General features: G+C 41.4%; 1 protein-coding gene across 1 annotated transcript; it reads left to right on the forward strand.

The window, feature by feature from the left end:
* The first annotated feature begins 1,110 nt into the window (after positions 1-1,110).
* Positions 1,111-21,125, forward strand: si:ch211-13f8.2 (procollagen galactosyltransferase 2). Its single transcript, XM_017714628.1, has 12 exons — positions 1,111-1,340; positions 2,737-2,850; positions 4,684-4,801; positions 5,894-6,028; positions 8,713-8,917; positions 10,384-10,503; positions 12,096-12,169; positions 13,378-13,484; positions 13,592-13,724; positions 15,107-15,234; positions 15,832-16,038; positions 20,882-21,125. Exons 1-12 carry the CDS (start codon positions 1,111-1,113, stop codon positions 21,123-21,125), a joined length of 1,815 nt encoding a protein of 604 aa, XP_017570117.1.
* Positions 21,126-21,440: the final 315 nt, after the last annotated feature.

Raw genomic sequence — 21,440 nt, forward strand, 5'->3', positions numbered from 1 at the left:
AGACAGACAGGTAGACAGACAGAGAGATAGCTAGACAGACAGATAGACAGATAGATAAACAGATAGATTGACGGACAGATATGTAGACAAACAGACGTTCATATACAGACAGATAGATAGATAGACAGACAGACAGACAGACAGACAGACAGATAGATAGAGATAGATAGATAGACAGACAGACAGACAGACAGACAGATAGATAGATAGATAGATAGATAGACAGACAGACAGACAGACAGACAGACAGACAGATAGATAGATAGATAGATAGATAGATAGACAGACAGACAGACAGACAGATAGAGATAGATAGACAGACAGACAGACAGATAGACAGACAGACAGACAGACAGACAGATAGATAGATAGACAGACAGGTAGACAGATAGACTGACAGACAGACAGACAGACAGACAGATAGATAGAGATAGATAGATAGACAGACAGACAGACAGACAGACAGATAGATAGATAGATAGATAGATAGACAGACAGACAGACAGACAGACAGATAGATAGATAGATAGACAGACAGACAGACAGACAGATAGAGATAGATAGACAGACAGACAGACAGATAGACAGACAGACAGACAGACAGACAGATAGATAGATAGACAGACAGGTAGACAGATAGACTGACAGACAGACAGACAGACAGACAGACAGATAGATAGATAGATAGATAGATAGATAGATAGATAGATAGATAGATAGATAGATAGATAGATAGATAGATAGACAGACAGACAGGTAGACAGATAGACTGACAGACAGACGGATGGACAGATAGATGGATAGATAGACAGACAGACAGACAGATGAATAGATAAATAGTTAAATAGGTAGATTATCCATTAACCAGACAGACAGACTGTTCATTTGATATATACTGATTATAAAAATTATATAAATCATTTTTGTGTTTTTAATTGAATGATGAAAGACGAACAGGCAGACAGACTTTTCCTTATTTTGGTCAGTGTTATTTTGTAAAGACAGCTCACGTTCCGTTAGTGGTCAGTACCCAGACCGACCCCTCAGCCCCTCACCCTGACTGAGGCGTTCTTTCTCTGTGGTGGACAGTGGGAGAACACAGCTTTGGCCATGCTGTCTCTGGCTGTGTCCATGCCTGTTCAGCTTCTGTTCAGTGTAGTAATTACATGGTTTGGATCTTCCGATGCTCTCATGGATCTGGAACCCGTCCGAGCTGAGTCGCCCCTGCTCAGGCCGAAGGTGTTGATCGCGATCCTGGCTCGCAATTCCGAACACAGTCTTCCCTTTTACCTGGGCTGCATCGAACGCCTGGACTACCCGAAGGACCGGATTGCTATCTGGTAACAGCTTCACCTGTGTTTCATTACCATCATCAGCTCAAACATTAGCAACACTTTCTATTCAAAGTGCAAGAAAAACAGTTTATGGGTTAATGAATGTGCTCTTTTATTTCTAATGCACTGCCTCATAGTTTGAAAGAAGCTGAGGATGAGGATTCAACTCAGAGTAAATAGTCCATAGATATTTTCTCTACATGCTAATATTTGTATAAACATTACCAGTTCATGATTTTGTTTATTCAAGGAGCAACAGGCCTTTAGTTTGTCTAATCATCCATATACACTGAATATATTCCCTGTTAAATGCCAACATAATGATTTACGCAGGGATTTAAAGGGGAATTCCACCAATGTTTTAAAATGTTCTGTGTAATTTGGTCATTGAGATGCAAACGGAGTCACTCAGAGTGATGTGATGTGAAGTGGCTCATTGTAGAGACAGTCTTTACCGTGGGGGTGATGGGAACCAGGGATCATCATTTTACTAACTATCCAAAATGACCGGTCAACCTACACGAGTTTTTATATCTAATGTTGATTGTAGATGTTGGTAAAATGAAGGTTCCTCTGGATAATTAGCTTTGTTTTTGAGTTATGTTGTATAATAACACCCTGCATGTGAACCCCAAAAATGAGTGGCTCTTAAAAATTGCATTTCTGGCCAAAACCATTTCTCAAAATACTGTTTCAGGCATCAGAGGACAGGCAATTTTGTGAGGAGAACTTTTAGAGGAGGACGTCTGGCTCCTATCACCACCACTGCATACAGTGCTCGGGCTTCTCTAGAACAGATCATTTCACACCAAACAGCTCTGAATGACGTTTTTCACATATTGACTATTTAATTATGCAGGAATTTTACAATTGTGGATGGAATTCCCCTTTACATAAGTACTTACTGAGCTGCCTGCAGTACTGTGCAAAGATCTTGCACATGAAATAAGATAATATAGAATTATTTATCTGTTTATTTGTGTTTGTGGTCATGTTATATAGTCTTTTAAGGGCTGCTGGGAAACGTAGTTTTAACAGTTTGCTTTACTGGCCAAAATGTTTGCACAGACCTGTATGTGTGGAGTCTCTGTTTGGGAGTAGATCCTCTTCACCTGAGTCTGAAATATTCTGCTGTAGGAAAGTACACAGAGAGGAATCACAGTGCAGTGAAAGAATGCAGAGAGAGAGAGAGAGAGAGAGAGAGAGAGAGAGAGAGAGACATTTGGGGGGTGGGGAAGACCATGAACACTCAAAGAACCCTTTGCATGATTAAAGGGGTCTTAACATCATGAACGTGTTCTTCAGATTAATGGAGAATGTGCTGTAGATGGTTCTACATAGAACCTTTTTTGATAAGGGTTCTTCTGTGGTTACAAGCTTAAACTTTACACTTTCATTGCAGGGCTGCTACAGACCACAACACTGACAACACCACAGCCATGCTGCAGGAGTGGCTGTCAGGAATGGAGAGCCTGTATCACTCTGTACGGTTCAGGACCACAGATGACGATAGGAGGTAACCTTATAGCTCAAGGGTGTCCCATCATGTCCACAAAGGGTCTGTGGATAAGACTGGACACCCTGTTCTAGCTCACTTCAGCTCTCTGGACTTTTTCAGTCTTCCATTCGGGCGTGGACATGCACTGAAGACGTCCTGTTGTCGTTTGTATGTACATAAATATTACGTCAGATTTGTAGGCCATAATCATGTAGGCCAGGGGTCGGAAACATGTGGCTCTGTTGCAGCTCCACAGCTGAGTTGGATTTGTAGGTAAAAATAAAATAATCCCCCTTTGCAGTAAAATAAAGCTCTGCTGGTCGTTCGACACAGTTTAATAATACATTTAAACGTTGGAGTTAATGTAGAACTGCTAATTCACCCTTTAACCCTGAGGATCAGCACAGACTGTTGGTCACCATAGCCATGCAGACAACAATCTCGTCTAGCTAGTAGCTAATGAAACAGAGAAGGGAAAGATTTAAGATGAACATCATATTTGCATTTATAATCACTCCAGCTGGTTTAATCTGCAATGAGAAACTGTCAAACACTAAAAAGTTGCCAAGCGTCCTCAATCGCCAGCTTCTCATTCAAATTTTCCCGTTCCACCTTAAATGGTGCAGCAGTTAAATTCTGGTGCCTCAGGCATCATTTAACCTGGAGCAGGAAACTTCAAACAAGAAGCAACATCAGCCTCATAAAAGTTGATTTTACCAGAAACTATTCTACTCTTGCAGAAAAGTTTCCTGCTGGAGATGCGAGAAAAGCGGCTATAGCAGAGCAGAGTAGCTAGTTAAGTCTGAATTTTCGCTTTTTATTATACAAGGTGATTCAAAAAGATTCATCCTATTTCAAAATGACTTATTTCCAGAGGTGTCAAATTCAGGTACAGAAAGTAAAAGTCCTTCCCAGGATTTTGTTCCAACAGGCTGGCTTCTCTAGTTAGATCACACCACCAGCAGAGCTGTCCAGCCTGTTGGAACAAAATCCTGGGAAGGACTTTTACTTTCTGGACCTGAATTTGACACCTCTGCTTATTTCACTTGTAAATCGTTACAGAACAATGCAGTAAATTGTAAATGACTTAAATGAGCATAAAGTTTATTATGCAATTGTACTCAAGTGCTCAATATGATCCTCCTCCAGCTGTAAGGACAACATCAGCGCCATAGTCAAATTCACAGCTCTTTCAGTGCGATTTCACAGATCGTCTAGTGTCGTGGAACCAATGATGAATGCTCTGAGCTGTTGGAGGTTCACTGCCAACAAAAGTCATGTTGCACAGTTATGACAGATTCACTCTTATTGAAGTAGAGAACACTAAACGCTTTTGGCTCAGGGGTCTCACCTCCTCACAGACTGAAGGGAGCTATCTCAGAAACTCTACGACCCCCTCTTTCAGTTGGACTGTTATTGGTTCCTAGGCGCCTCACGGTTGTAAAAACATGGCCCTTCAAAATCGGACGAATCTTTTTGAATCACCCTGTAGTTTATTTGCCTGTGCTAGTCCATTAGCACATAGTGAGACATATTTACAGCAGAGATGGTAAACTAGACGTAAAATGTTGTGGCTCCTAAGGTAGTTCGATTTTTATTGAACAAAATGGGGCTGCCGATGTCTGGTGTAGGCTTATGGCAGCCTTGGAGAGCAAAGTGTATGGCTTTCAATGCACTTATATTACCAAAGCCTTGATGAAGGGTTGATAAGATGTAGAGCTGCAAAGCCTGCAAAGTTGATAAGTTGTTGATGCTTAATTAAAAACAAAAACGCACCATAATGTTCTTATGATACATTCAGCTGTTGAACACTCACACTGTACTTAAGTCATGCATAATATTCCCCTGCAGCTCCTATGTGGATGAGATGGGTCCCAAACACTGGCCAGACTCCAGATTCACCCATGTGATGAAGCTGAAGCAAGCTGCTCTCCGCTCGGCCCGGGCGCAGTGGGCCGACTACATCCTGGTGAGACGCTCTCCGCAAGCCCACATGGAGCAGTTCAGACATAAAACTGTGTAAAGTATGCTTACATTTACAACAAATATACTGTCTATCAGTGTTAAAACACAAAAATAAAAAATATTATTAACAGGAATGATAATATCATCTATATTCAAATATTGATCTATATTTATTCATATATTCATCTATATTCAGTTTTGATGCTAATTGCAATGGCATTTTTTTCCTTTCTGTTGTGTCATTTAAATTGTTAGTTTGATCTGCACGTTGCTTTATGGACCATTCAACCAAAGTAATTCAAACTGCAACCCCACGCTAAAAAAAAACGATTAAAAACTATTTTAAGATTTACAGAATTTAAGTATTCAATGCTTAGAAATTCACTCGAATTATGTTACAATCTATTTAAACCCAAAGCATTAACCGAGGTGTTATAAACTAAATAGTTACAAAATCATCATTTATAGGCTACTTTCTACTGGAAGGTGTCAACACTGACATTTTATTTGTTTATTTATTTTTATCTTAAAGTAAAGTTAAAAGATTTATATTTATTACGAGTTTCATTTTTAAATAAAAAAAAAGGAACTTTAAAAATGCTGTCCATTGCTTTTCATGTCACTACCGAAACACATAGAGTTTCAGTTCATAGGCAAAGCCTGATTTTGGCCACACCCCTGCATTTCAGAGGAAGTGAGACTGCATCCCTGTCCCTCATGGCCACAGGGGGAGCAGTAAGGTCACAGTGTTTTGAAGTAATTGTGTCCCAAGGTCTGAAAATGACTCTGGAACATTAAGACTGGTCATGACTGAAACACACATTTTCTGAAATGAAGTAACTTTTTTGTGCTTTAATGAAAAATAGTGAGCTAAAATTGTCAGCACTGAAAGATCTGGTGAAGTTCTGGTAGTGTCACTGTTACGTTGGTGACAAAATCCAATGTTGGATGATTTATTTTTATAAAATAAGCATAATTCAAGTCCAAAAACTCTTTTCAGCTCTGACTTTGGATCAACTCGGTACAATAATCCATGAATATTGTCTATGTCAATGCTGTTCAGCTGCCTCATACCTCATAAATCATGTCTGTTCAGTTTGCAGATAGTGATAACTTGCTGACGAATCCAGACGTGCTGACGAAGCTGATTGCTGAGAATCGCACGCTGGTGGCCCCCATGCTGGAGTCCAGAACACTCTACTCCAACTTCTGGTGTGGTATGTCCATGCAGGTATGTTTAACATGTGGACGTTTAGGTTATGCCTGTTGGTTTATGATATATGATTTATGGTATATTTCTGTCCCTATATGTGGTAGGTGACATGGGGGGAGGTGGTGTAAGGGAGTAGAGAGATAAGGCTGCCGCATGGGAGTGTATTAGGGTTAACTATGAGGTTGGAATAGACCTCTGAAGTTGCGTTGTCATTCCATGGTTGGTGTCATGCCCATATTAAGAACTAAGCTGTTGTTTATCTGCAACACTTTCTAAAATCGCTGCTGTCACATAATTCGGTAAACGAAATCTTGCTGTATGTGCATTTTTCCTTCAAATGTCACTGGATCCTCTGAATTACGAGGTCATTAGGGAGTTGAACTATGTCTATTGCTACATGCAAGCTAACCCTGCTGCACACTGAGACAAGAAGACTGGCAACCTCACCATGACACCCCACACAAATCGTCAAATGTGGTTGTTACAGTATGTGGCTTTGGCAGTAGTAGTGAAAAGATCTTGCTTTAAGGGTTCTTTGGTAAAGAAAATGGTTCTATATAGACCCATGAACGCTCAAAGAAGTCTTTGCATTATTAAGATTAAGATTAGATTAAGATTAAGTGACTCTTATTAATGCCACAATGGGGAAATTTCACCTCCACAATCTAACCCATCCGTGCAGTGAAACACCACATACACACTAGTGAAGACACACACTAGGGGGCAGTGAGCACACCTGCCTGGAGCAGTGGGCAGCCCTATCCGCAGAGCCCGGGGAGCAGTTGGGGGTAAGGCGCCTTGCTCAAGGGCGCTTCAGTCACGTAGTGTCGGCTCAGAGGTTCCATAACCTCCTGCCCATGACTGGGCTCTTTGGAAACTGGAAAATATGCATGAATATGCTATAGACAGTTCTATTAGAACCTTTTTTAAAAAAAGGATTCAATACAGCACCCAGAAAGGGTTCTTCTACTGTTACGAGCTTGACACCTTAACAATAGAAGAACATTTACGGCATTTGGCTGACGCTCTTATCCAGAGCGACTTACAATTTGATCATTTTACACAGGTAGGCCAAGGCGGTGTTAGGAGTCTTGCCCAAGGACCCTTATTGGTATAGTGTAGGGTGCTGCCCTGGTCGGGGATTGAACCCCAGTCTACAGTGCAGAAGGCAAAGGTGTTAACCACTACACTAGCCAAGAACCTTTTGGGTGCTGTATAGAACCATCTCCATCAAACTGAAGATGTCAACTTACTTGTAGCTAGGCTTGCAAAACCAGGGGACAACCAGGAGAAATTTTTGGGCTGAATGTAGACTTTAGCCCTATGTGGACGAGAGTAGTTTTACAAGCACACTTAAGAAAGATGGCTCTTCAAGTGTTCTTTACCAAAGTCAGTTCTACATAGAACCATCTCATCCCACTTTGCATGGGCCAATAGTTCTTCACATGGATGGAGAATGTGTTGATAGAAAGCCAGGTTCTATAGTCAAACCTTATATAACACACTCTTCATCAGTCTGAAAAACCATTTCACTGTGCCAAACCATTTAAGAAATGAAACATTGGCTTTACTAAAGAACCCTTGAAGAACCACATTGTTTAAGTATGAGGGGGTGGGGTAATGTCATTTTTACTAGTGCCTCTCTGTGATTTTAGGCCTGTCCGAAGTTCCAAGCTAACGAAAATGCTTTTTTGCGTCATTCTTTGCATAATGAAAGGGTTCTGCAGATTGCTGGAGAATATGTTGTAGATGGTTCTATATAGAGCCATTTACAAGGGTTCTGCTACTGCTGCGATGCCAAGCTTATAACAATAGAAACACTTTTTGGTGCTGTATAGAACCAATAAGGAACCATCTTTTTTAGGAGTTAAAAGATGTTATACACAAGATAAGACTCATCATGCCGAGATACAGAGTTCCTAATATGTGCATATATATACCAATCAGGCATAACATTATACTCACTGTCCACTTTATCAGCTCCACTTACTGTATAGCTGGTCTTTGTAGTTCTACAGTTACAGACTGTAGTCCATCTGTTTCTCTGATACTCTGTTACCCTGTTCTTCAGTGGTCAGGACCCCCATGGACCCTCACAGAGCAGGTACTATTTGGGTGGTGGGTCATTCTCAGCACTGCAGTAACACTGATGTGGTGGTGGTGGTGGTGGTGCGTTAGTGGGTGTTGTGCTGGTATGAGTGGATCAGACACAGCAGTGCTGCTGGAGTTTTTAAACACTGTGTCCACTCACTGTCCACTCTATTTGACACTCCTGCCTTTTTGGTCCCAACGCTGCCCACAGGACGGATATTTTTTGGTTGATGGACTATTCTCAGTCCGGCAGCGACATTGAGGTGTTGTAGAGCTACAAAGTGCACCTATATAGGAAGTGGAGCAGATAAGTTGGACAATGGGCATAGAAAGAAGGAGGTGATCATAATGTTATGCCTGATCAGTGTATGTCCTGATATGATCCTTCTTTAAGTGAACAACTGGTTTCTTTTATCCATGTGTTGTGTTGTTTAACTGAAAAACAAAGTAGTTTCAGTTCCATTACAGACAAAGTTTTGCCTGAAATGGTGCACCAACAAATTCTCAAAGGCACCATCATCGACTTTGTTGTGCAGTCCTGTCAGCCCAGTCATTTGGCTCTTTATTTTTGTGAATCGAGTCCAGATCTGAGCATTAATGTCTTTCCACAGGGATATTACAAAAGAACGGAAGAGTATATTCCCATTCGGAATTGGAAGCGCACTGGGTGCCATGCTGTCCCTATGATTCACTCCACCATGCTGCTGGATCTGCGGCGAAACTCCAGCAAAGCCCTGGCCTTCTACCCAGTGCACCAAACGTACCCCTGGGCCCTGGACGACATCATGGTCTTCTCGTTTTCAGCCCGACAGGCAGGTGAGCTCATCTATGAGGCCTGACTGTGTTACTCTGTTAACCTTTCAGGCTACTTTATCTGAATCCTATGGCCTTCTGCATAATTCAATGTCCTCCAGACTGGGCTGAAGTGAAATGATTCATTGTAGAGAAGCTTATTGACTTATATTTATTAACAGTGGTGGTGATGGGAACCAGGGGTCACAATGTCTACAACACAAATATAGCCATTTTTTTACTATCTGAAACCAGCTTTATATGTAGTGCTGATGATGGTGAAATAGCAATAAATCCAAAAAAGATATTTCCTTTGGGGACTGTTTTGCTGTACAACACACTACATGTACATGTGAACGTGCAAATACTATTTAGGGCAAATCTTTTTCTCAGAACTATTGTGAAGCAATGGCATCAGGCAACACATTGATATCTATTTCAAGCAGCAGCTTTCTGTGAGGTAGCATTATAGAGGCATTAAATGCTTCAGACATGTGGTTCCTATCACCACAGTATAAACATTTCTGACTCAGCGGGTTTCTCCAGAATGGTGCATTTTACAATAACCACACAGAACTTTAATTACATCTCAATGTAGTTTATTTTATACGGAATTGTCCAAAAACCAGTGGAATTCTTCTTCAAGTCACTTCTGTTGGTGGGATTGTAGATACTGTAACCTTTAACTTGTCGTCGCTGCCCAATTAAAAACCTGCTTTTTTTGCGAGTTTTACTTTTCTGCATCGTTTGAACTCAGCAGCTGTCCTTTACATTGTGTGAAAATTTCATGATGATTGAACCAATAGAAATGCTCCAAAATTGCTTAGAATAGAATATCGTTCCATTAACTTACATTGAAAGTAAAGAAGGTTTTTGGCTTCTCCTGTAAAGTTATTATTTTGGAGATACCTGTTTTTCCAGATATTTTTGGAATATTTTAAAATGTGTACTTGCTCTAAATAAGACAAGATATTACTACTGCAGTGCTCTGTTCAGGTACTGCAAAAGACATCTGCACTTAAGTCATGATAAGCAAACAGCCTTGTAACATACTGTCCTCATACCTCAAACTACAACACTATTTTGAACTGGATCAATTATCTACACTCTCAGAAATGAAGGCGCTAAACTGTCACTGGGTCAGTGCCCCTCTTGTCATTGGGGTGGGGGCCTCAGGGGTAAAATCTCAGTACATTTAGTCAGGGAAGAAAACTGTACCATAATCCATTGACATTGTATCTTCTAAGTTGTAGTCACTCCACACACCCCACCTCGTCTCCAGGCTTTTCATTTCATTTCACTTTTCACCTGGAAAAAACATTAAGGTGCACAATTGGACCTTACAACCACTGGTGTACCTCTGAGGGCACGTTTACATTGTTCTACCTCTCCTTGCACAGAACCTTTATTTCTAACAGTGTACTTGCAAAACTTTAGCTTGGAACGCTGGATATTTAATCAATTCTGCATGTTCATCATGTTCCCTTTAGGTGTGCAGATGTTTGTATGTAACAGAGAGCACTACGGCTACCTGCCCATACCACTGAGTGTACAGCAGACTCTGGACGAGGAGGTGGAGAGCTTCAGCCACACGCTCACTGAGGCAATGCGTGAGTGGCTCACTGTTCTTTCAGTTATGACTAGTAGTTAGACATGTACCTTCCCAAAAGGACTCCACACTAAAAGTGTGGAGAATTCATGCCAAATTGAAGAGCAAGCACTACAGTGGAAAAGTGTGAAATGCAGGGAACACATGACAGTAATTTTCCACAGGTGCCATGTGTAATAGATGCCAAAATGAAAAGCAAAACCCCCAGTGCACTGTTTTCACATCGCTTGACCTGTTTTTTGTACTTTATTGAAATGCAACCAAAATGAAATCGATGTGAAATCGCATTGAAACAGTAACATGTGGCAAATGGGCCAAAATGAAAAGATCCATTACAGAAATTGAACGTTAGGACCATTTTCTACTAGAACCATTTTCAAAAAGACGCTACACAGAACCATACGCAACACATTCTCCATCAATTGGAAGAATGAAGATTTAAGCATGAAATGGCTCTTTATGGAACCCATGGTTCTGAACAAAAAACAGTCCCTGTGCTACAGAACCCTTGAAGAACCATCTTCAAATCCTCCTCAGTTTTTTTAGAACCACGTCATGCATAAATGGTTCTTTGCAAAGTGAAATTCTTCAGATTGTGTTGATTGTGTTATATATTTCTGAAAATGGTTCTGTATAGCACTAAAAAGGGTTCTTTCATTGTTACAAGCTTGACATCGTAACAAGAGAATAACCTGGTGCTATATAGGACCATATACAACACATTATCCATCAATCTGAAGAATCATTTCACCATGCAGAGAACGATCTAACCATGAAATGGTTCTAGTGGGCTGGCCTAGAAGAGGCTCACCGACCGACTGACTGAACTTTGTTGAAACACACACATACAAGGAGTCTAGCTAGCCCTCAGATGGCCTGCCATTCGTCCACCACAAGAAGATAGCAGAGCAGCTGCAGAGGGGAGCGGCAGTGCTAGGTGAGCTAAACGCCACAGCTTTAGGTTACCTCTGAGGCCTCTCAGGGCTCAATGACTCAGTGTTAGCTAAGACTGTTGCTTTTCATGTGGGTGCGTGTCCTTGGAATATTATGCTTTGGGTTAGCCTGAGCTGAGGGAGCGCTAGTGGCTCCTTGTCAACTCTTTTTAGGCCAGTCTAGCACATTCAACTGGCACTAGCCAAGAGCAAGCTGGATAAAACAAAAGAAGATAAGAACACTAATTGCGTGGCCAACTTAAAGTGCGGCATAACAGAGTTTTATCACTTGGGACGGGCAAGTGTCATTTTAATGTTTGAGTATGTAAAAGCCATCCCTGCTGAAAAAGCCCATAGAAAAAGTGTTTCTTCATGCTAGCTTGCTTGGTCTCTTCACAAGCTCCTTTCTGTACAGTTTTCACAGGTGAGATAGAACTTTCGCCCCTACATAACATCTCTCTTTACTTTCCCCAGTCAGACTGGGGTCACCTACCCTAGGTCTCCATCACTGTCCTGCAATGTCCTGCTTTCATAGCAAAATCCTGTCCATTTTATGAATAGGTCCATCCCAGCTGAATTTAATTCCTGTAGTTACTACTATTGTAGAACAGATAATGTACTGTGTATGAAATGTGGCTAACTTATATTATATCCTCTCTAGTTGAGTTTCCTTTGGAGCCTTCACGTTATCTGTACAATCTCCAAAAAAACAAAGACAGATTGGCGTTTGATGAGGTATGTATAAAGTTTGTGTTTATACCGACTGACCTCATTAAGTGCACCTCCTTGTTTCTACACTCTTTGTCCTTTTTGTCAGGTCCACTTACTATATAGGTGCACTTTGTAGTTCTACAGTTAGACTGTAGTCCATCTGTTTCTCTTTGTACTTTGTTACCCTGTTCTTCAATAGTCAGGATCACCACAGAGCAGGTACTATTTGGGTGGTGGGTCATTCTCAGCACTGCAATGACATTGACATGGTGGTGGTGTGTTATTGTGTGTCATGCTGGTACGAATGTATCAGACACAGCAGCGCTGCTGGGGTTTTTTAACATTGCGTCCATTCACTGTCCACTGTATTAGACACTCCTACCTTGATGGTCCACCTTGTAGCTGTAAAGTGAAATCTGTTGCTGCAGTTTGGGTCATGCTCTAGTCCTTTATCAGTGGGTGCTGCCCACAGGATGCTGCTGGCTGAATATTTTTGGTTAGTGGATTTTTTGTCAGTGCAGTGCTAACTAAACAAAAAACAGATAGGTAAATGTAGATACATAAGTAAATGCAGGCCTTGTTCACCTCAGATAAGGTCAGCATTCATGCTTCCACCATTAGAAAGAGACTGGGCAATAATGCTATCCATGTGAGAGCTTCGAGGGAAAACGACTGTTAAAGAAGAGGAACATAAAGGCTCATCTTACATTTACCAAAAAACACCTTAATGACCCCCAGTAATGTTCTGCGGACTGATCCGTCGAAAGTGGTGCTTTTTGGAAGTCAGCGGCCCCATTACATCTGGTGTAAAGCTACTGCAGCATTCTACAATAAAAATATTGTATAAACAGTGAAACATGGTGGCGGTAGTGTGATGTTACAGGCATGCTTTGCTGCTTCAGGGCCTAGCCGACCTGCCATAATTGACAGAAGCATGAATTTTGCAGTCTAACAGAAGATCCCGCAGAAGAATGTCTGGTCATCGGTCCATGATCTGAAACTCAAGCATAATTGGGTTACACAGCAAAACAACAATTTAAATCACAAGAAAAAATCCATCTCTGATTGACTTAAAAGTCTTCTTTTTTATGTCATCTTTGTCTTATATTACATTTTGTATGAGAATCTGAAACCATTCAGTGTGAAAATCACGCAAAGCTGGAGTAAATCTGGATGGGGCAAATACTTTTTCACAACTTTATATCTTCAGTGTTGCTCTCTCTTTCTGTCAGATCTACTTAATTAATCTAGAGAGACGCGAGGACCGCAGAGAGCGCATGCTGCGCTCTTTGGAGGTGTTGGGTATTGAAGTCACACTTTCGGATGCAGTGGATGGCAAGTACGATACTGTATCTCACTGAAACATATGCAACCATCATCCAACAATATGACTTTCTATAATATCTAAAATCTCTTTTTCTCTTTCTTTCTCTCTCTCTTTCTTAGAGCTCTGAACTCCTCTCAGCTCCAGGCTTTAGGCATTGAGATGTTGCCTGACTACCAAGACCCCTATTCTGGCCGTGTGCTGACCAGAGGAGAGGTCGGTTGCTTCCTCAGCCATTACAACATCTGGACACAGGTATTACAGTTTTTCTGTTGCAGTGTTAAGTTGAAAGTGTTGTTTTCACAGATGTGCAAGTCACCTATTAATATCATGACAGATGTTGACTTTTCAACTTAAATAATCTGGATGTTCCTTTTCTTCTCTGTCATGGAGAACATGACATCTTTAAACACTTTGAAAGCCAAAGTTAATCAGACCACAATAAATGTTTCCACCATCAGTCCATTCAGATGAGCGTGAGCCCAGAGAAGTAGGCAGCGTTTCTGGACACTGTTGACCTCCACTTCCACTGTGCACAGTCTGAACTTTGTCGGTGTTCTGTAGATGGTGAAATGCCTAAAACTCTTGCAATCACTCATTGAGGAACATTATATTTTAACTGTTGGATTTTTGCAGATGCATTTTCTGTACAGTGGTGAGCCTTGACCATCCTTGCTCATAAGGGACTAGGCTTTTCCTGGATGCTTATTTATACCAAAGGATGATTGTATCACCTATTTCAGATGTTTTTGAACATGTAACAATGTTCCTAGTCTTAAATTGCCAACTTTTTTGGAAATTGTTGCAGGCATCGATTTTAGAAAGAGCATATGTTTACAATGAACAATGTTTACAATGAAACAATGAAAAAGACATAACATCGTATCTGGTTTTTGTACTGTTTTCATCCAAATACAGGTCAAAGTAGATCATTTTGTCTGTTTTTATCTGTATTTCACTTACTGTCCCAACTTTTCTGGATTTTGGTTTATATATTAGAGCCTATGGAGTATTCATGCAATTGTAAGACATGAGATTACTACTATGAACAATTCAGTAACTACCACAAAACTAATATATACATTAAATAGATATGAGGTCAATGTAGGCCTACATACAAACCCTGCAATGGTGCTCAATAATGGGTTTTTCTAAAACTGTGTAAGTTATGTTGGTACTAGTCCAACTTTTGTTGGAAGAAAAAGTCTTTAATTTAAGAAAACAAAGACTTCCCAAAATGGTGTAGGCCATGTAGGTGTAAAATGACACTGACCATTATCTCCACCTGACTTGATTCATTATAAGCCAGAAATTTACCCCTTAGCAATAGGCCATGATTGCTAGCTCCAACCAATGAACAACCTGCTACTAGTTATTAGCATTGAGCAAGCTGGTTATTAGCTTTATGTGTTTTGGAGAATCTTTCTGGGTTTCCAGTTGAGCTGGAAGTGAGTGGCTGACCACCAAAGATATGGCAAACTTTGGGATAGAATCTGGAAACTGGTAACTGTGTTCCTGGATAGAGAAAGTGTCTAGCATTCCATGTATGGAAATTCACAAGCTTTTATTTTTTAGCCTTGTGCTCTAAACCTCCCGCTCCCTGAGGCTCAAACTAACAGGTAGATTGTCTCCCTCAGGTGGTGAAACAGCAGCAGCAGCAGGTGCTGGTGCTAGAAGATGACGTCCGGTTTGAACTGAACTTCAAGAGCCGCCTGAACACCATCATGGAGGATGCTAAGCGTGCACAACTTAACTGGGACTTGATGTTAGTAGAGGTTTGATATTAGTTAGCTTCTTAATTTACACTTAGGACATAGACAAGCCAGTCTGAGAAACATGGTAGACCTAAGTTGAAGATGGTTCTGCTGTGGCTGTATTTTTAATTTATTTTGATTATTTTCTTTCTTCTTTTCCCTTAACCACAGTTATTTATGTTTAATAGTATCCTGCTTCCCCTGAGAAACCAGTTATGTGCAGTCCTCACCCTCAGATCTTTTCTTTTCCCACTTTACTATAATACTTCATACTAATAATGTTTGCTATCCGGTGTCGACCTTAGGAGGATGGGTTCCCCTTCTGAGTCTTGGTTCCTCTCAAGGTTTCTTCCTCTTTTAGGGAGTTTTTCCTTGCCACCGTCGCCGCTGGCTTGCTCATGGTGGCCTGGACCCGGATTTTCTTTTCTTTTCTTTTCTTTTCTGTTCTCTCTGTAATACTGATTACTGATTGTGACAACACCTGTTGTAAATAGCGCTATATAAATACATTTTGCTTGCTTGCTTATGTTCTTAGGGTTTGAAGAATCAAAGATAAGTCTTTTCTCAACATTTCACACCCAACCTTAAGGTTTTTTTTTCTCCATCAGATATGTGGGCCGTAAGCGATTGCAGGTGAAGCGTCCTGAAAACTGGGTAAAGGGAGTGAAGAATCTGGTAAACCCTGATTACTCCTACTGGACCCTGGGCTACGCTCTCTCCCTGCAGGGTGCTAAAAAACTGCTGGACGCCCAGCCTCTGAGTAAAATGCTGCCAGTAGATGAGTTCCTGCCTGTTATGTTTAACAAGCACCCTAAGTACGTTTTGCTTCAGTAGATATCACACTTTCATATATCCAGTTAAACAGCCAAGACATGTTTAGTCTCCAAAGTTTTCTTCTTTAGTTTTGCACTGGAGCTACGTGGCTAATGTAGCTTACAAGGAATGCAAGCTTATGCCCTACCAATTAGCATCATGCTTAATGCATGCCAATATGCACACAAAATTCAGATATCAAGATGACTGCTACTACTGTTTTTCTTTTTAATACTGCAGCACACATTTTACATATTATAGTCATAATGTGTCAGAAAGTACATAAACATGTCTATAGAGCTTGAACATTGATGCCACATGACACTGCATTATGCTATCTTTTGCAGATTGCTGTTTTATTGTGGCTTGCCATGCTTAAAAGTGAATTATTTGAGATGGAGATATATATTGGGGCGGCATGGTGGCGCGGTGGGTAGCGCTGTCGCCTCACAGCAAGGAGGGCCTGGGTTTGATTCTCTGTATGGAGTTTGCATGTTCTCCCCGTGTCTGCGTGGGTTTCCTCCGGGTTCTCCGGTTTCCTCCCACAGTCCAAAGACATGCAGTCAGGCCGATTGGACATGCTACATTGCCCCTGGGTGTGCGTGTGTGAGTGACTGTCTGTGTCTGTGTCTGTCTGTCATGTCTGCCCTGCGATGGACTGGCGACCTGTCCAGGGTGTATCCTGCCTTCCACCCGATGACTGCTAGGATAGGCTCCAGCACCCCCACCGCGACCCTGATGGAGAAGCGGCTTGGAAAATGGATGGATGGAGATATATATTAAACAACTCCAAAGGGATGCCACTGGCATATTTTCCTCAGTTAATGGCTTATTTCACTCAGTCATTGGCATATTTACCTCAGTTACTGGCATATTCTACGCAGCCTCTGGCATATTTACCTCAGTTACTGGCATATTCTACGCAGCCTCTGGCATATTTACCTCAGTTACTGGCATATTCTACGCAGCCTCTGGCATATTTACCTCAGTTACTGGCATATTTTACGCAGCCTCTGGCATATTTACCTCAGTTACTGGCATATTCTACGCAGCCTCTGGCATATTTACCTCAGTTACTGGCATATTCTACGCAGCCTCTGGCATATTTACCTCAGTTACTGGCATATTTTACGCAGCCTCTGGCATATTTACCTCAGTTACTGGCATATTTTACGCAGCCTCTGGCATATTTACCTCAGTTACTGGCATATTTTACGCAGCCTCTGGCATATTTACCTCAGTTACTGGCATATTCTACGCAGCCTCTGGCATATTTACCTCAGTTACTGGCATATTTTACGCAGCCTCTGGCATATTTACCTCAGTTACTGGCATATTCTACGCAGCCACTGGCATATTTACCTCAGTTACTGGCATATTCTACGCAGCCTCTGGCATATTTACCTCAGTTACTGGCATATTTACCTCAGTTACTGGCATATTCTACGCAGCCTCTGGCATATTTACCTCAGTTACTGGCATATTCTACGCAGCCTCTGGCATATTTACCTCAGTTACTGGCATATTCTACGCAGCCTCTGGCATATTTACTTCAGTTACTGGCATATTCTACGCAGCCTCTGGCATATTTACCTCAGTTACTGGCATATTTACCTCAGTTACTGGCATATTCTACGCAGCCTCTGGCATATTTACCTCAGTTACTGGCATATTTTACGCAGCCTCTGGCATATTTACCTCAGTTACTGGCATATTTTACGCAGCCTCTGGCATATTTACCTCAGTTACTGGCATATTCTACGCAGCCTCTGGCATATTTACCTCAGTTACTGGCATATTTTACGCAGCCTCTGGCATATTTACCTCAGTTACTGGCATATTCTACGCAGCCTCTGGCATATTTACCTCAGTTACTGGCATATTTACCTCAGTTACTGGCATATTCTACGCAGCCTCTGGCATATTTACCTCAGTTACTGGCATATTCTACGCAGCCTCTGGCATATTTACCTCAGTTACTGGCATATTCTACGCAGCCTCTGGCATATTTACCTCAGTTACTGGCATATTCTACGCAGCCTCTGGCATGTTTACCTCAGTTACTGGTATATTTAACTAAGTTACTGGCTTATTGAACTTGATTACTGGTATATTTAGATCAGTGACTGGTATATTTCGCACAACCACTGGCATATTACCTCAGTTATTGGCATATTGATCTCAAATATCCATTGGGGACTTACACTTAGGGAAGTGTCGTTCACAGTTTTTTTTTCTAAAATTATAGCAAGTGTGCTTGCTTTTCAAGGTATCTGGTTATGGTTTTCTGTCCTAAATGTTTATGAGACATACTGGGACCACATGCAATTTGCAGCTTTGATTGCAGCCGAGTAAAGCCGAAAGCATGGCAAGAACAGTAATCTTACAAAGATATACCTCTCAATAAAGCTCAGTGCTCAGTGCTGGGTTGTAATTGGTGAATTCCATGTCCATAAAATCTGACCCAATTATGAACTGTCAGCTGAATGTCACTGGTTGCTGCTATCAGCCTCTCTTTAACTGGATATACTCTGCTCTCACTAGAGTAGGCTGAGCCCAATGCTAATCAGAACCAGAAGTTCATCCGGACAGGCCCTTGGTTAGTTGGCATGGAATAACCCATTTGTCAACATCTCATTCCCAAGTTTATCATGGGCTTGGATGGTGAGCTCATTATGCTGAATCAAGGATAGTGCAGGATTGCAACATCTATGAATCTGTTCATACAAGCTGGAAAGAGGGTTAATCATGATTATGTAAGCTATAGGCCTACATTTCTGAATGGGAAATGTTTAGAGTCTAATGTTGTCTCATAATCTTGGTTGTCCCACCCTGAATACTGCAGGCATGACACGCTTGTGCATGAAAACAATTCCTGTGTGACTCACACATAACATCAGCTACAAATGTGTTTATTTTCACATTGTGGGTTGTCCTGTCTCATTGACTTCAATTGTGGTTTAGGGGCTTTGGAGTTAAAGAGCTTATGTAATGGAAAAACACATTTTCTTTGCTTTTTTGAAATAAGCATGTGATGTAAACATCTAGCTGCACTCATTGGCCACTTCTGATAAGTGCACGTTGTACATTTTAAACGGAAGACTGACCCAAAACGCATTAAATGCCACTTTCATGAGTTTTTTTACTATATAAGTTCAGGTATTGCACTTCTCGTATATTTGCTCTCCACTTTTGTAAGTTTCAGATAATGTTGGCTGAGTTTGTCAGAAAAGCTTGGGTTAACTCAGGAGTTAAAGGTTCCCAGCACAGAACAGCAAGCATTTCATGCTAGTCTAGTGCTTGTATGGTTATGGTTTGGCTGTTCACCCCAGCATGGTCATGCTGATTGACCAGCATACCATCATCCAAAACACAACATATGCTGGTTTTGCTGGTGACCAGGCCACGCAGGTCTATGCTGGTTTTTCTGGCAGGGAGCTCTAAAAACTAAAATGGGTTCCAGTGTCTTTTACCTCAGGTGTACCTCAGATGTAGAAAACAACAAGCTAGTTAGCTCAATGTCTTACACCAACCACCAGTAACCAGTTTTAATGAGCATTTACCTGCTCAGTTGTTAGCATTTTAGCTGGACAAAGCTTGCCGGTAAACGTATTAAATCAATACTAATAGAATTTCACTCTGTGGAGGCTTGCTGCAATCCACTTGTGTTTAGGCTGTGATTCTTTTCTGTGGCGTTCACGCGCTTTCTTCGATCCGCTACTACCTTACTGGAAAGAACAGAGCAGACTAGCATGAATTCAATGAAGTTCTATGCCAATCTAGTGCTAGGTCTTGTGGTTTAGTTGGTTTTGGTGGTGATTAGCATTGCTGCTGACCAGCATACAGCAATCCAAAACACAAAATATGCTGGTGAACAGTTAAGTGTATGTTGGTTTTCTAGTAGGGTTTGGTGATGCTGTAGTTATTGGTATGTGGCATTGGCCTTGAATCACAGGGTAGGTGCAGGAACACAGCCATCCAGGCAGAGTCAGGCCAGAGGCTTTCCTTAAAGTACTAGCCAAGCCCAGCTGTGGCAAAACCAGGTGGGCATCTGGCTGGATCTGACACTCTATTAACTGTGTCAGTTGAGCCAGATGATTTTGCTGGGATGTTTTATGGATGCATTTTGAGTAAAAGAGACTTTAATTGTTAGTCTGGTAGTCTCAGTACAACACTAAAGGAGGAAACACGTCTTGGCTGAAAAATTCCAATAAACACACTCCTAACCCTTGTGGAAAGCCTTCCCAGAAGAGCAGAAGCTGTTATAGCTGCAAAGGTTGGGCCGACATCATATTAAACCCTATGGATTAAGAATGGGATCTCGCTCAAGTTCATATGGATGTGAAGCCAGACGAGCGAATACTTTTGGCAATATAGTTTAATAACAGAGTGCAGATCTTGAACTGGGAACTACACTATGTGGACAAAAGTACAGGGATACATCTCTTAATCACATAGATGCCTTGACCTTAACCCCATCAAACACCTTTGGAATGAACTAGAAGGTGAGATTGTGAGCCAGGCCCTCTCGTCCAATATCAGTGTCTGACCTCACAAATGCTTTCTCAGGATGACCAAGCAGAAATTCCCACAGGCACTCTCCAACATCTTACAGAAAGCTTCCCAGATGAGTGGAAGCTGTTACAGCTGCAGATGGGGGACCAACTCCATATTAATGCCCATGGATTTAGAATGGGATATCATAAAAGCTCCATTTGGTGTCCCAATACTTTTGTCCATAAGTGTATTTTTGCACAACTGATCTCGTATCAATATGAAAGCCCAGGAACTGTTTAAACATAGTCAATATTGACTTGCCGATCTCTGTGCTCTCTTTATCTTTAGGAAAGAGTACATGGCTCACTTTGAGCAGAGGAACCTGCTGGCGTTCTCGGTGGAGCCACTCCTCCTCTACCCCACTCACTATACAGGAGAACCTGGCTACACCAGCGATACAGAGACCTCCACCATCTGGGATGATGAGAACAAAGCCACAGACTGGGACCGCCAGCTCACCCATAAAAAACGCAACCGTGGTGATGCAGGTCCCACGCCCACCTGGAACAGGGGTCATGGGGATGAACTCTGAACCAATCACCATGAACCTTTGGCACCTAATTTATTGCCTATGGGGGCTCTTTGGATTTATTACCGTTTATGGATGTCGAACCTTGTCAGATATATACTGAAGTGAATTACTCAGTTCACATAAATGCTATAAAGCAATGAATGTCATTTGCATAACGCTAACTGTCCCCTACTGTCTTACAATATTAGCAATACTTTTGGACGTAGTATTAATCACAACAAATAAAAAAATTACAATGTAATGTGTTTGTTTACTCCCTATTGTTATGTCATACAAACTGATGCTCTCAATACATGCCACTCCAAACCCTAACAT

This window comes from Pygocentrus nattereri, chromosome 2, assembly GCF_015220715.1.
Source record: "Pygocentrus nattereri isolate fPygNat1 chromosome 2, fPygNat1.pri, whole genome shotgun sequence".
Classification (NCBI taxonomy): domain Eukaryota; kingdom Metazoa; phylum Chordata; class Actinopteri; order Characiformes; family Serrasalmidae; genus Pygocentrus; species Pygocentrus nattereri.

Bases quoted from the DNA above. Each gene is read 5' to 3' on its own strand.
- si:ch211-13f8.2 (XM_017714628.1), top strand. From the start codon at position 1,111: ATGCTGTCTCTGGCTGTGTCCATGCCTGTTCAGCTTCTGTTCAGTGTA. The intron at 2,851-4,683 runs GTAACCTTATAG...ATTCCCCTGCAG, and splicing joins ACCACAGATGACGATAGGAG to CTCCTATGTGGATGAGATGG. The intron at 8,918-10,383 runs GTGAGCTCATCT...TGTTCCCTTTAG, and splicing joins GTTTTCAGCCCGACAGGCAG to GTGTGCAGATGTTTGTATGT.